This window comes from Rattus norvegicus, chromosome 19 (assembly GCF_021556685.1).
Source record: "Rattus norvegicus strain SHRSP/BbbUtx chromosome 19, alternate assembly SHRSP_T2T, whole genome shotgun sequence".
Taxonomy (NCBI): domain Eukaryota; kingdom Metazoa; phylum Chordata; class Mammalia; order Rodentia; family Muridae; genus Rattus; species Rattus norvegicus.
In genome coordinates this window covers 26,902,969-26,917,914 of record NC_141552.1, presented here as the reverse complement: position 1 = coordinate 26,917,914, position 14,946 = coordinate 26,902,969, and the positions used below count along the sequence as shown (strand labels likewise).

Genomic DNA, 14,946 nt, shown 5'->3' with positions numbered 1-14,946 from the left:
GTCTGCTCCCATGTGTCAGCTTCTATGGCAGTGGTTCAAATCCCTCCTAATGATGCAACCCTTTAATACAGCTCTTCATGCTGTGGTGACCCCCAGCACAAAATTATTCCATTACTACTTCATAACGAATATTGCTACTCTTATAAGTTATAATATCGGATATAAATTTGTGAGTGGTTGCACCCCACAGCTTGAGAAACATTGCTTTATATATATATATTTTGAGAAGCCTTCATCTGAGGAGGACCTGATGCAGGTGTGAGAGCAGAGACACCCTGACGTAGTGAAAGGTTTAGGAGGCCCAAGGCTGCTTGACTTAATGGCAACAGAGATTTCTGGCTGAAGGCACAATCTGAAATCACTGTCCCCAGGACATTTCTTACCTCAGTTTTCCCCCATTACACGGTGTGTCTGCTTGGACATGTCTGTCCAGGAAGCCAGTCCCCGTCGTCTCTGATACAGACAGAATGCTAAAGGTGAGAATGCTTTCCCTCTGTTCGCCCCAGTCACTTCTATAGAAGTGAGTTCAAATCCCCTGTGGGTAAATGTGTGTCTCACATAGTGTGTGAGACTTGAAATTCATCCATTTGAGTTGACAAAAACCAACTCTCACTTCAGATTTACAGCTGACCAACACTTAGTTTCAGGAGAATGAAGAAGCTGGCCAGGCCTGCAGAGTCAGATCCCCTCCCTGCCTGGGACAATTCCACCCACAGCAGACTTCATCTTCACCAGCAGCTGTTATCAGAAAATCTGACCTTAAGGTTCTGAAGTCCACATATGCACAAACCCTAACGTTGTTAGATGGCGGATATGGGGTTTTTCTCCCATTTAAAATCATTCGGGCCTCTTCTCTCCCCTGAGATGCACTCTGTTCTCTCAGGTCTGTTGGTCCTGGAAGGACCTCGGTTCAACTGAAGGCCTGGGAGGGAGGGGGAGGACCTTTTTTTGTAGAATGATCATGGATCAAGAATGTAGCCCCATTGTGACTGGGCAACTAAGCTCCAGAAAATCTTTCCCAGTCACAGACCTGGGTCATGTGGGAGCCTACACTGTTTCATAAGAAGAGCTGGTTGCTTTCTCCTGGAAGAAGCACTTGGGGGTTGACTGTCACTTCTGAACCTTCTGTTCTAAGTCACTTCTCAGAAGGGGCACTTTGCTCTGACTTCTCCATGGGACCCGTACAGCACTGGGAGTGGAGGATCCTATGGAGTTGCAGCTCTGAGCTGGGAGAAGGAGCTAGCACACTGACATGGAGAAGCCTGTTTTCACAGCTGATCTGGTTCTGAGGAACAGGTGCTTTTAAAGAAGGATGTGAAAGCATCTCCTGCAGGAGAGCTCACTATGCAGGGAAAGTCACACAGGACAGGGAAAAGTGGCTTCCCAACTTCCCCGGGGCACTCAAACCAGGGAGGATTGTTGAATTTGTTGGTTGTCTATTGTTATATCCCCCATTTATTTCTAATTTTGTCAGTTTAGGTATTGTCTCTCTGGTGTATAGTTTGTTTGAGGAAGAGGTTGTCTCTCTGGTGGACCTTCTCAACAAAAAAAAAAAAAAAAAAAAAAAAAAAAAGGAAGCAAGCAAACAAACAAACAAAAAACCAACACACAGCTCGTGGTTCCCTTGACTCTTTGTATTTTTCTCTTTGTTTGTAATTGATTGATTTGATTTGAGCCTTGAATTAATTTCCTGCTGCCAAATCCTACAAGACACTCTATAAGATGAGGCTTTGCCTCACCTTGGTAAAAGTAGCATGTAATAAATGAAGCTTTTGCTGCTCTCTCCAGTGGGGATGACATCACAATCTCACTGCAAACCATGCACAGCCCGGTTTAGGATTTATTAAAGTAGCCCACCATTTCAGTGCTCCCTGCAAGGTGCCATGGGGCAGTAGTAACATGAGTCTGCATGCACCTCAACAGTTTCTACTATGGACCCTTCCCCATACAAACACACACACACACACACACACACACACACACACACACACACACACTTTACTGACATGGTGCATATTCTTTGCACACCAAAAATAAAGTGAGCAATAATGAAAACAGATAAATAATTGAATCAATGGAGGGAGCTGTGGGGAACCTGGGGCTTAGAGTTACTTAAAGGACCTATGCAGGCTCTCCTTTTGTTGGGGGAGAAATTTCAAGTGCAATGTCGTTCTTTATTTTTTTTTCTCTAAAGCACAGAGGGCTAGGGTAGATCAGAGGGCTTTGAGAATGTTCGGCAAGTACAGTCACAATGAATTAAATCCTAGGGCTGGGACCTATTTAATCTTCTACAAAGTTACAGAGCAGCCTGGATGAAGACTCTCAGCTGAAAATGTGGACATCTCAAGACAGGCACTGGACAATGGCTGACAGACTTGACTGAAGACTGGAAATGTTTTGCTATCTCATAGGAAAAGAAGGCCCCTAATACCACATTGTACTCTAAGGACAGTTTATTCAGGTTAGGCATGACATGAACTATTGTCTCAGGTCACAGATGTCAGCACAAAGTATCCAAGGTATTGTATGCCAATGGTAGCATTAACAGAACAAAGCACACAGTGTCATGAAGACATAAATTATGAGTATGTGTAGCAAGACCCAGCCTCTTCCAGGTTCTTAGATAGTAACTGAGAACCTCAAATACGGTAGTGATGTGATAGTGTGGGGTGAATCTAGTTACAACTAGCTTCTATATTGACACAGATGATTCTTTTTGTGTCATGTTCAGCTTATAATGAATGACTAGACCTAAGCATGAGAATAACCAAATACTACATTGCTTCTCTAGCTGCTGAGCTTTTAAAGCCCTGGGGTGACAGCAAGTTTTTGTGGACATTCTGGATTCCTCCTTCTGTACTTTAACTCTGTGAGTCACCTCCACTCTCAGTAAGTTAGTTCAATTCCATAAATTGGAAATCAGTCACCTGGAAAAAATACATTCTCAATATGATCCCAGTTTGGCCATGGAAAAAGGGTAGCTTGAACTGCCCAACCTAGGTTCTGGGCCTGCACAGGCCTGCTCTCCAAAAGAAACCTGTGTTCACAGCTATAGGAAGCATTCACTATGTATGCTCTTGAGGTTTTCCCTAAACTGCTTAGATTAAGATACATTTCTTGCTATTAATAGAACACATTATGCCAAGCTGGCTTACAGGATCTAGTTTCTATTCTGTATTTTATCAGATGTGCATAATATATATGGTCATCATTGATAACAGGTGAAAGATCTGCTCTAATATGAAAACTAAGTGGTGCTGGAGGATGATCCTGACCCACAATGAGGAGTGGGAACACCAGAGCTCTGTAGGGATGCCTGGCAAGCTAACACATTGAGCATGTACGGCTCAGTAAGTTCCCTGTGAATACACATCTCCTGAGATCTCTCTATTTAATCATAGGTGATCTTGTCCACCTAATACAGCACCTCCTGTGGAATAACAAAAGCCACCTGCAGGAGCTGTGGTGATGACTCACAGGGTAGAGCATCTGCTGCTCTCTCAGAAGAACCACAAGGACCCTAACATTTGGGTAAAGCATGTCAGTGATTACATCATAAAGTGTGTGTCTGAGAAACAGCCACATTATCCACACAAAAGACACTGTCACACTGGGTACACCTTGGTGACTTTGAATTCACTTATTAGCCCAGGCTCCATGGAACATGCAGAGATCCATCTGTAGCTGTCAGTTCTAGGTCCACAGGAAGGGACAGAACCCTTGAGTAAGAAAGATGGTCTTAAGAGTCAAGAGATAGAATTCAATTTTTATTCATAACAAATACATTTTTACAACAAAACAGGATTAAAATGAATAAAAATATTTAAAAATATTTTAAAGTAAAAATAGTAACAAGAACATATAAATATGAAACAACAAAAAGAAAACTTCAATTAAAATCATAACAAAAATATTTCTAAAAGCATATTCTTAACGAACATTTAGAAGCACAGACGTATTGCTGTTTCTCCTCTAGCACACATAATGAAAGGCGGTCCCCCAAGTTGTCTCTCAAGTGCTGTTTTCTGAAGAAGAAAGTGAGTAAGACCTCAATCAGTCAGGCTGGCTCAGTGTTATATAAATTTAGGGTCTCTAAGAAATGACAAATTAACGCAGAGGATGAATACTCATCCAAAAAATGTTACCATTCAGGATGTTGGTCATCAGGGACTCCTGAGAAAGCAACTTATTCTTCAGGAAGCTCTCTTACTGGGGTGTGTCCAATTCCAGCTCTCTTGCACTTTCTGAGACCTGGGAGAGGAAGGCAGTTTTTCAGACACTGATTTGGTGGGGAAATGCAAGCCAGCTGTCAGAATGCTGCCTTCTACCACCTCAGTTCTATTGGACAGTCGACATGGACCTTTTAACTGATATCATTGTTGCTAACTCTGCAGGCAGGGCAAAATCTCCAGCAAGCCTCACAGTAATGTGGGCTGCCAATCTGGGACCCAGACTTATACCAGTGCAAACCAAGAACAGGGCAATGGGAAGAGACCTCATCGGGTTGCAGGAAGAAAGGAGATGTCCATTTGTCACCAAGGATAAAGCCAATGACAAGTACTAATTTGACACTTGCACTTGGTTCTTATCCCAAAGGTGCTTCCTACACAAGAGGTCACATGACCACAGAGTGTCAATTGTTCAAGAACCAAGAAATTGTTCAAAACTCTACATAGGATCCAATCTATCACATGGATATGCAATAATGAGATATGTTATTCATCTGTCACCATACTAGACTGCAGCTTCAAAAAGAGCAGCAAAATATGCTTGCACAATAATTCAGTTTCTGAAAAGTGGTTAACTTCCTAGAATACTTGTGCATAGGCAGAGCAATGAACAATTCCATTACATGAGGTGGTTGGCTGGTTGTGAGTGTAAATTAGAAAGGTGGTAAGAGAAGCAAAGATGTATCAAATTGGCAAATTTTATCAGATATTGTTAAGCTAACACATCTGCTCGTCCCTACCTGATAATGCTGGTTCTGGCCGTTGATGGTCTTTATCTTTCTTGTTGAAGTCAACCAAATATTTCTGGTTCAGTGCACACTCAAGATGTCCCTCCTTGTTCTCCTGCTTCAGTGGGACCAACTTCTTCCTACATGTGTTCTCCATCAGGAGCTGGCTGAGCAGGTTTCTGGAAATACAGTCTGCATAGTAAGATCATGCTGGCCCTTTCTCCCATTCCTACTCCCAAGTCCCACTAACTCTACCAGGTCCCAGATACCCATGAAGACTTAATAAAATGCATCTTGATACATATAAGGCTGCTGCACAAACCATAAAGAGTTAATTCGGGGAAGAATAAATTGTTTGCTTGGCCTGACACCATTTAGTGTCCACACCTCTGAGAAAGAACATGGATCTACAACTATCCATGAAAGCCCAATGCATGGGGCCAACATCAATTAGTAGTGGGCCAACACCTTCAAAGGAGGTCAGTAGAACCAAGAGAAGGTCATGCTAACCATGTGGTCCACCCACTGAGTTTTGTAAAACCTGGTGTGACACCATAGTTCCAGGGCAGCCTAATAACCTTCTGCTGACTTCAATCAGTACTGTTCTCTCTAGAGCCTTCTGAAGATGCCTAGACAATCCTGGGATGAGGAACAGTCTTTTATGGAACTGAAAACTGAGTCCTAATGACCCTGGAAGACTGATGGGTAAATAGCACAAGAGATAGAACCAGAGCTGAAGACCGTCCAATCCAGAACAAAGAAAGTCAGAAATGGCCATTCCACAAGTGATAGCCTATCTGACCAGGACTTACCTAGAGAAGGTAATCTCCTTCTTCAGCTTATGGTTGTTCTCATGGACCTCAGTGTTCTCCATCTCTAAGTTGTGCAGAATTGACATGACCGCCTCCTCCATTCTCTCCAGGTCTTCATAATATGGATTTGGCCTGAAGTTTGGCCTGGCCCCAAATGATAGAATACAATGAACATCGGCATTTAGGAATATATGAACTCGGGGTGGGTCCTATATTACCCCAGGCTGCTGCCTGGATCTTCCAGCACTCAGTCCCCTGCCTAGCAAGTACAGAGACTCACCATAAACTCACTGCAATTACAATCTTGCAAAGCCACCAGCTGTCAAGGGCTTTGCAAATGCACACTGGGAACTCACTCTCCCTGAATTTATCCCTGAATTCTTCATTCAGACCACAAGTTCTGCTTTTAAATAAATGGAAGCAGATGAGTCCATTTTCAATCTCACTCCTCAGGAAGGGTCAGGTTCTGAATCTCCACTATATGGGAGGTGAGGTTTAGCACAGGGTGGTTAGGGAGGCACAGCTTTCTAGAACCCAAAACCTTAACAGGATAAGAAAAAGGTGACCTTGCAGACCCAGGAATGAAACAAGAGCATTTGGAGCGATTCATACCTGTTCTTCATGGATCTCTCTGTCAGAAACCTCAGGCGATCTCTCAGGTCATTTCTCTCCTCGGTAATGAGCTGCAGCTCTTTAATCAGCCTCTCCTTTTCCTTCATGGCCTGATTCTTGCTTAGGTCAGTGCCAGGGGATGATGTTTCTCTCCCAGCGTCTGTAGGTAGAAGAACACAAGTGAACCTGCATGGGGAGAATGCATAGAGTGTTCATAGACCTCAGTGAGGCCTAAACAAGAGAACAAGCCAGGAACCCAGTGTCACTGCTAGGTGATTGGTCTATGCTTAAGAGGCCTCCTCAGTGGATCTCAGTTCTCCCACTACTCTATAGAGACCAAGAGATGTAAGCAGCCAGGTGTTCCCTATTCCGGACATCACGTGCTTACATGTACCATGGAGATGGCTTCTCCAGGATTATTGTCAGCTGAACAGGGTACAGCTTGGTTTCAGGACCCTCACCCCTGTGGCTTCAGAACTCAGATGATAAATTCACCATCCACTAAACTTGAGTGATTGGAGACACTCAGATGTCCTACCCTGATACTCTAAGGCAACAACTTTGGATTTAAAATGCATTTCCAAGGGAGGATATGTTCAATAGACTTATCAGTGTCCCTATGTGAAATACCAAATGCCCCAGAAGTGCGAATAGGTTGCAGGCTGAATCTTGGTCTACACGTTCCAAATAGTTTTGGTATTGTAGAAAAAAGTTTGTAACATACAACCTCTAATGTATAAAGCAAACGATGACCCTGCCAGTTAGAAGAAATCAGAGGTCTAAGAACATAAGGTTATTGCCTGGAGCACAATCTCTCCCTGTTACTACTGTCAGATACCCACTGTATTTAAAGAAGCAATGAAAGTAAAATACATTGCTGCCCTGTCTAAACTCAGAAAAGGTGGACCCTCCATGACCACTGATGGTGTTATTATATCAATGTAACAGAACAAATGAACTGAAAAGTAAGGACCAGAAGTTCACAGTATAATAGCCTTACCATATCCTCCCAGTGGGGATGGGGAAACTAAAGTTCTGAAATCCTGACTTTCAGGAATTGTGATATTCGTGGAAATTCAATTCCTTTTCAAATGCTCCAGTTGCTGTGGCCCATTGCTAGAAAGGTCAGCTTAAACCTGCAGCCACCCTGGCAGGAAGCTCAAAATACACTGCCCAGAACTTACTCCACATTCCCCAGAAGTGCTGTCTTTGTCCATCATTACTTTGAGACGAAAGGCCAGACTCCTTCACTCTAGTCTCTCCACAATCGACATTCCCCCTCCCAAAACGCTTGCGAAGACGGGAAAACATGTCTTAGCTTATAACCGCCAGACTCAGACTGAGAGAAACTAGGGCACTGGTTGTCACTACAACACTGGTGACATCACAGAGGATGCCAGAACTCTCTAGGAGACAATAGAATGTCCAAGAAGGGACAGCTGATGTCATGGGGAGCAGACTTTGCCTCCCTGCTAATGTTCTCCCTGTACTGAGCATAAGCAGAGGTGCCCTTTCCAGGAGACTTTCCTGGGGCAGAGCCACTGAGCACCTCCTGCTTCCAAAGCCAAATTTTCCTCAAGGCTTGATTATAAAAACCTTAGTAATTCCTATGCATCTAAATGAATGTTTCCTTTCAAATCTTCCCAAAAAATGTCTCATCCTGACTCAAATTGTCCTCATTCACCAATGTCAGCCATTAAAACTTCCTGAGATTTCATACCAGCTTGAATATGCAGTCAAAAGTTCTCCTGTCTCATTCTGTACGGGTGCTTTATATCACATCAAGAAATAGTCTGCATGGTAGGTTACAACATGGGTGTGTATTAGGGGAACACTCATGAAGTCATGTGCTTAGCAATCGACAATTGCCAGAAAATTCCTTAGGAGAAAGAGTTGAAGTCTTTAAGGTGCTAGGAAATGTGTGGAGACCTGTTGGCAGAGGAAAATGCAATATTGGAGCCACCAGTGAAGGGAACCTCATGCTGGTGGTGGGGTTCTCCTCTCTGCACCAATGTCGACAAAGTAGCACTGCTCACAGGACTGAGTAAGATATACCACGAGCTTCTATCAGAAAAATAAAATAGTCAAGAGATATAGGGGGTGCACAGAAACGTCTAAAATGAGGCTATAAACATCATTAAGTGGATAGAGCAAGGTCCCTGCACCTGTACACTGGGAAATGGCCACCACACCAAACCCAAAAGCATCTATCATAGTAAAAAATGAATACTTTATAGAATGCACACACTAACATTGATTGATCACATACATAGTTCAAATTTTGGGGGCAAATTCATGGCCTTAACTATCTTTGTCTCAACTTATATAGCAAAAAATAAGAAAGAACGAGAAAAGAAAAAGTCAAAACCAAAAGCTCAAGCTTCTCATATGAGGATTGCAGGAAGTGTTATATGGTAGTCAGTTCTGATTAGACCATTTTAGATAGAACAGTGCATAGTGACCCTTATTGTGATGGGCCCTATATAAAGCTTTCTGCAATATTGGAATTTTAACAAACCTCATCCAGAACGTACGGAAGAGGCACCATGAGATCACCATGTGATCACCATGTCCTTACTCTGCATCAGGTTATTTTTCTGCATCCTTGATTGTCAGCCATATAACAGCAACAATCTGAAATAGCTGGTAGACATGGAAAAACATGGCTAAAACTATAGTTGTGGGCTACACACCTCAACTGTGAAAGGCTAATGCTGTCTGCACAGTCCTTGGAGGCCACTCTTATAAGCCTATTTATTGCAAAGTGAAAGGAGGTTTATCTGAGCTCAAAGTGATCCTGGCCAGCCAGGTAGAGGGCAACATGTGATACTTGAGACCCTGTTTTAAACCAGCACAGAAATCCACACTTCATTCAAAGCATCATCTACGAATTCTCGATTATTTACCATTCTCTCCCTACCAGTCATTCTGTTTGGAATGGTAGAAAACAACGGGAACTGATCTTTCTATTCTACGGACCTTGATCTCTCTTTTTTTAGGTCCACATTAAGAGTGCATACAAATGGACATCACCATCTGAACATCTTAGTATTATCTACTCTGTATATATAGCATAATACTGTGCCTATGACAGTCTTAAGCTTCCTTGAGTGTAGTTGCCCCATCAAGAAGTGTGAAGTTCTGAGTTCAAACCCCAGTGATGCTTTAAAGGGACTAGAAGAAAGCCATCAGAGATACTCCACTTCTTTGTCCTTAGATTAAATCAAGTTGACACAATGTGAACCTGGTGGGCTATTTAACCATGCATCTTTCTCCCAACCCCACTTCCACGAGTTCAGTCCATGGCAGAATTCATTCCCCACCATCCTAGATATTTCTGTGTATATTTCTACAAGAGCCAGGTTTCTTTTTTTTAATAGAATTAGTTGTAGTCAATCAACTGCTGCCCTATATGAGAAATGATTAGTATCTATTGCAACTTACCACACTGTATTTGTGTATACAAGTACATTATTGGAAATCCAGCATTACTGATTAATTGGAAACCAGTGCTGTGGCCTTGCCTTTCTGTGCCTCTTCCTGGCTCACAGGCAGCAGGGGGCAGACCTTGAGTTCCTCTTCAGGGACAGAGTGATGTTGAATGGGCACTGAGCAGGCAGAGAAACACAGCTGAGGCAGCTCCTTTCAGTTATCAAACACATCATCTCCTTCCCATCTTTTTTTTTTATTTTTTTTTTATTTTTTTATTTTTTTTTTATTAACTTGAGTACTTCTTATATACATTTCAAGTGTTATTCCCTTTCCCGGTTTCCGGGCAAACACCCCCCTCCCCCCTCCCCTTCCTTATGGGTGTTCCCCTCCCAACCCTCCCCCCATTGCCGCCCTCCCCCCATAGTCTAGTTCACTGGGGGTTCAGTTTTAGCAGGACCCAGGGCTTCCCCTTCCACTGGTGCTCTTACTAGGATATTCATTGCTACCTATGGGGTCAGAGTCCAGGGTCAGTCCATGTATAGTCTTTAGGTAGTGGCTTAGTCCCTGGAAGCTCTGGTTGCTTGGCATTGTTGTACATATGGGGTCTCGAGCCCCTTCAAGCTCTTCCAGTTCTTTCTCTGATTCCTTCAACGGGGGTCCTATTCTCAGTTCAGTGGTTTGCTGCTGGCATTCGCCTCTGTATTTGCTGTATTCTGACTGTGTCTCTCAGGAGCAATCTACATCCGGCTCCTGTCGGTCTGTACTTCTTTGCTTCATCCATCTTGTCTAATTTGGTGGCTCTATGTGTATGGGCCACATGTGGGGCAGGCTCTGAATGGGTGTTCCTTCAGTCTCTGTTTTAATCTTTGCCTCTCCCTTCCCTGCCAAGGGTATTTTTTTTCCTCATTTAAAGAAGGAGTGAAGCATTCACATTTTGATCATCCGTCTTGAGTTTCGTTTGTTCTAGGGATCTAGGGTAATTCAAGCATTTGGGCTAATAGTCACTTATCAATGAGTGCATACCACGTATGTCTTTCTGTGATTGGGTTAGCTCACTCAGGATGATATTTTCCAGTTCCAACCATTTGCCTACGAATTTCATAAACTCGTTGTTTTTGATAGCTGAGTAATATTCCATTGTGTACATGTACCACATTTTCTGTATCCATTCCTCTGTTGAAGGGCATCTGGGTTCTTTCCAGTTTCTGGCTATTATAAATAAGGCTGCGATGAACATAGTGGAGCATGTGTCTCTTTTATATGTTGAGGCATCTTTTGGGTATATGCCCAAGAGAGGTATAGCTGGATCCTCAGGCAGTTCAATGTCCAATTTTCTGAGGAACCTCCTTCCCATCTTAAGGGCTACTGCTGAGGTCTTGCCCCCATACCTACCTTAATAGCAGTGAATTTGTTACACAGCAGCCAGCTCTTTCCTATTGTTCTGTAATACTTCTCCACATCATGGATGCCAAGAAAAACACTAACAAAGAACAAAAAACTCTGACGTTGAACTGTGTGGTGCTGGTCACATACCCTGTTATGTTCTGTATGTTATGAGGTTTGTTAATCTTAACAAGTTCCCCAAGTATATTCTTCACATAGGACCCAATAGATTCAAGGAAAATTGGAACAATTATGTGTAAAATGGCCTCAGTCAGGGCCCATAGACTGGAGCATTTGCAACACTTGTGCATGAGCCCATGTGGATTTTGCAATGAGCGGGGCCTAGCAATGTCCAGTACACAGTTGTGAGCTGTTGCTCTGGTTGAAATGTATTGGTGTGTGCATTCAATGAACTACAACTATTTAAATGAATTCAGTGTCCTGTGGTTTGAATCCAGACCCCTTGACACCAGATCTTCCCTTCTGCAGCACTTGGGAAAAAGGCTAAGTTTAGGAAAGTTGACGTCTTGTCATAAGTTATGTGACAGGAGGGATGGTGAATGATCCCTTGTGATAAGAATCAAGGTTTCCTCTGTGGTATTTAGGTCTATACTGGCCCTGTGCAACAGCTTCAAGAACCCATTTCTGATTTTCCTTGGGATTCCCGAGATGATGCACTCAGACATGATTGGAAACAACCAAAACGGTGGTCAGACTTGATTTATAGAATGTAGGTAATATTGCAAACTTATGTTGTAGGATATTTGATCATATTGTCATCCCCAATATTGTGTTATTTACTTAGAAAAATACCTTCTGGCTGTGTAGTTCAGTACTAGCACCAATATTTAATTATTAATTATTTTTTGTTTGTTTGTTTGTTTGTTTTTTGTTTTTGTTTTTGGATGAACAAGTACTTTCCTATTTTGTGGCCCAGCCCTAGCTCTTACTTCTTTGCACAGTCATAGAGAGACCTCAAACATATACTCAGACAAAGCCAGGGGAGTGTATAAAAGGGCCTAAGGCAATACCACATAATGACATTGAAAGTGGGCTCTCTTCTTGATCCACGCCTCCAGCTCTCCTGACATCTACATGAATTATAACTCCTAATGCAGTGTAAATGATGTCTGCGCTATTGCTGAAGGAATCATGAGAATAACAACTGTAAACATTCCACCATGGATAGAATTTGTGGAAAAAGGTGACTGGCAGCCAACAAGAGGGCTCTACAGTTAAAGGGGCTTGCTGTCAAGTCTGATGAGCTTGACTCAATCCCCAGGACCCACGTGGTAAAAGGGAGAGAACCAAGGGCCAAGCTGTCCTCTGGCTTCCACTCATGCGCTTACATGTATGTGAGTATATATGTATATGTCTGTATGTATGTGTGGATATGAATGTGTGTATGCATGTATGTGTATACGTGTATATGTATATGTGTGTATATGTCTGTCTATATGTGTGTATAGGTGTATTTGTATGTGTGTATATGTATTGTATGTGTGTATATGTGTGTATGTATATGTGTATGTGTGTATGCATGTATGTGTGTATGTGTGTATGTGTGTGTATGTGTGTGTGTATGTGTGTATGCATGTAGGTGTGTATGTATCTGTGTGTGAGCATGAATGTGTATAGTCATGTATAGGCATGTGTTTTCATGTACGTGTATTCGTGTATATGTACGAATGTATGTGTGTATATGTATGTATGGACACACAAACACACACAATGTTAAAACATAAAAAGCTCCTTGGAGTATTCACCGTGCCTGGATAAGTGGTGACCATGTGGGGGAAACACATGTCCATGTAAGCACACCTGTTCACATACGCTGAGCAATGCCCAGCCTGGTCTTGAGCTCACTACCTGCCCAACGATGAGTTTCTGCCCACCTGGTCTTCTCAGAGCCAGGCGACGATTGTTCCTGCCATTCCAGTTCTGTTCCAGTTTCTCATGCCACAAACCTTCTAGCTTGAATCTCACCTACTGACGCAGGAACCTAACAGCCTCCAACCCAGTGAAGTAAGTAAACTTCTTCCTGACATCCTCGGGCTTGGTGTCCCCCATGAGTCACAGGGAGGAAGGATGGCATGCACCAAGGAGAAGGGCCATGGGCATGGAAGAAAGGATCATAAGTCAGTCATCACTGACACCAGCAAAGTGTGTGCTTCAGAGCTGGCTCTGCTCACTCTTGTCCCAGTGGCAGGACTTAAGAGTGGTGCATACCTGTCACCCAGCACTCAGAGACATCTGAGGCATGAGAACCAGGAGTTCATGGCCATCGTAACTAATGGTGAGATCAAAGCCAGCCTGGGCTGCATGAGACTCAGTCTCAAAGCAGGCAAGGAGGAACTTGCTATATTTGAGCAAGGAAGCTGCCATCCTCCTGGGTTCTAAACATTCACTGCAATACAGAAAGATGCTAGGGCTAGTGTGGCAGAAAGTAGGAGACAGAGAAGCCAGGTTAACCCTCCCTAATCTTCTCATGCTGTGTGAGCTATGAGTAGATGGTGCCCTATACACTGTGGACAGGATGGTCTCTCAGACGGTTCAGAAAGCCATGGAGGACTCCAGCAATTCTCCACTTGGGTGTCACTTGAGTCTTATATGTGTGTGTTTACAAGCCAAAATATAAGATCCATAGGTGACTGTGTAAATTCAACATGGCACAGCCATGTGCTGGAATATTATTCAGCCTTACATAGGATTCAGATTCTGACCCTTGAACAGGAATGAGAATGGTAGCCATTCTCCTAAGTCAGACCTCCAGGCAGTGCAAAGACAAACTAACACTGTATGACACCACTGAGGGCTGCAGTGTCACCAGTTATATAAAGACAGAAAGCAGGAAGGTCTACAGAGCTCCAGGGGTGACATGGAGTGGGGAGGTTGGAGGGTAGGTGTGTAAGTGGGACTGAGCCTCAGAGGAGTCAGACATGGCTGCAGAATATGCATGTGGCTGCCTCCCATACCTGTGAGTCCTGCCTCCTCAGAAAGGCAAATACAGCAAAAGAAAGGAACAGAGGGGACAGGCTCTGACCACCTGTAGACACACACAAATGACATAACAGAATGTGCACACTGATGCCTTGCTGCAGGAGCAGTTGAGCATCCAGAAGGGTTGAAAGAGGCTGGAAGGGCTGAGCATGGCACTTAGTTCAAGGACATAGCTTTAGGTCCTGGGGAACCTACGGTGCCCAGGCCCCATCCTGCTGATACTGAGGGACATCACTGACATTCAGGGTGATGGCCGGGCTGGGCTGGGGAATAGGTGTCCACTCTCACCTGCCTCAGCTTGAAGATGCGCTGGGTGAAGTAGGACTGCAACTGCTTGTTGGATTCATTGATGCAAATCTGCTGGAAGCTATTCTGTTCAAAGTCCTCAAATCTGAATATGGCCAAGACACCAATGGGCAAGCACTGGGAGACAAGGTTTGGTTATAGCCGGGGCCTCCTGGAAAGATTAGCCCTCCTGAGAGGAGTTGCAGCAGAGGGGTGTGTTTTCCTGAACTGTTTGGTACCCAGTGTTTTTTTGCCAAGGGTTCCTTTGTTACTTCTTGATGGAACCAGGCCTGCACATATCCAGGAAGCATTGGGGTGGAACCTAGGCTTGGTGCCCACATGCTGGCATCGCTGAGGGTGAAGTCTAGCCTATCACACTTCCAGACACCGAGTGCAGATGCCTGGGTTCCTATAGAATGGCGGTTCTTACCCTTCCTAACACTGTGACTCTTTATTTCAGTTCCT

The 14,946-nt window shown here is 43.6% G+C and overlaps 1 protein-coding gene across 3 annotated transcripts in view; it reads right to left on the bottom strand.

Moving 5' to 3' along the window:
* Nucleotides 1-3,754: 3,754 nt before the first annotated feature.
* LOC134483121 (uncharacterized) overlaps nucleotides 3,755-14,946 on the bottom strand; it is a 43,986-nt gene continuing 32,794 nt past the window's right edge. For 2 of the 3 annotated variants that reach the window (XM_087596277.1, XM_087596278.1), the window contains 5 exons: nucleotides 6,382-6,541; nucleotides 5,770-5,913; nucleotides 4,970-5,136; nucleotides 4,146-4,251; nucleotides 3,755-4,025 (listed from right to left, as the gene is read on the bottom strand). In XM_087596277.1, the coding sequence (XP_087452403.1) occupies nucleotides 4,187-4,251; nucleotides 4,970-5,136; nucleotides 5,770-5,913; nucleotides 6,382-6,488 (483 nt within the window). In that variant the 5' untranslated portion in view covers nucleotides 6,489-6,541 and the 3' untranslated portion in view covers nucleotides 3,755-4,025; nucleotides 4,146-4,186. Of the gene's footprint in view, nucleotides 4,026-4,145; nucleotides 4,252-4,969; nucleotides 5,137-5,769; nucleotides 5,914-6,381; nucleotides 6,542-7,565; nucleotides 7,819-14,946 lie in introns of those variants that run through there. The other variant, XM_087596276.1, reaches the window with a different exon arrangement.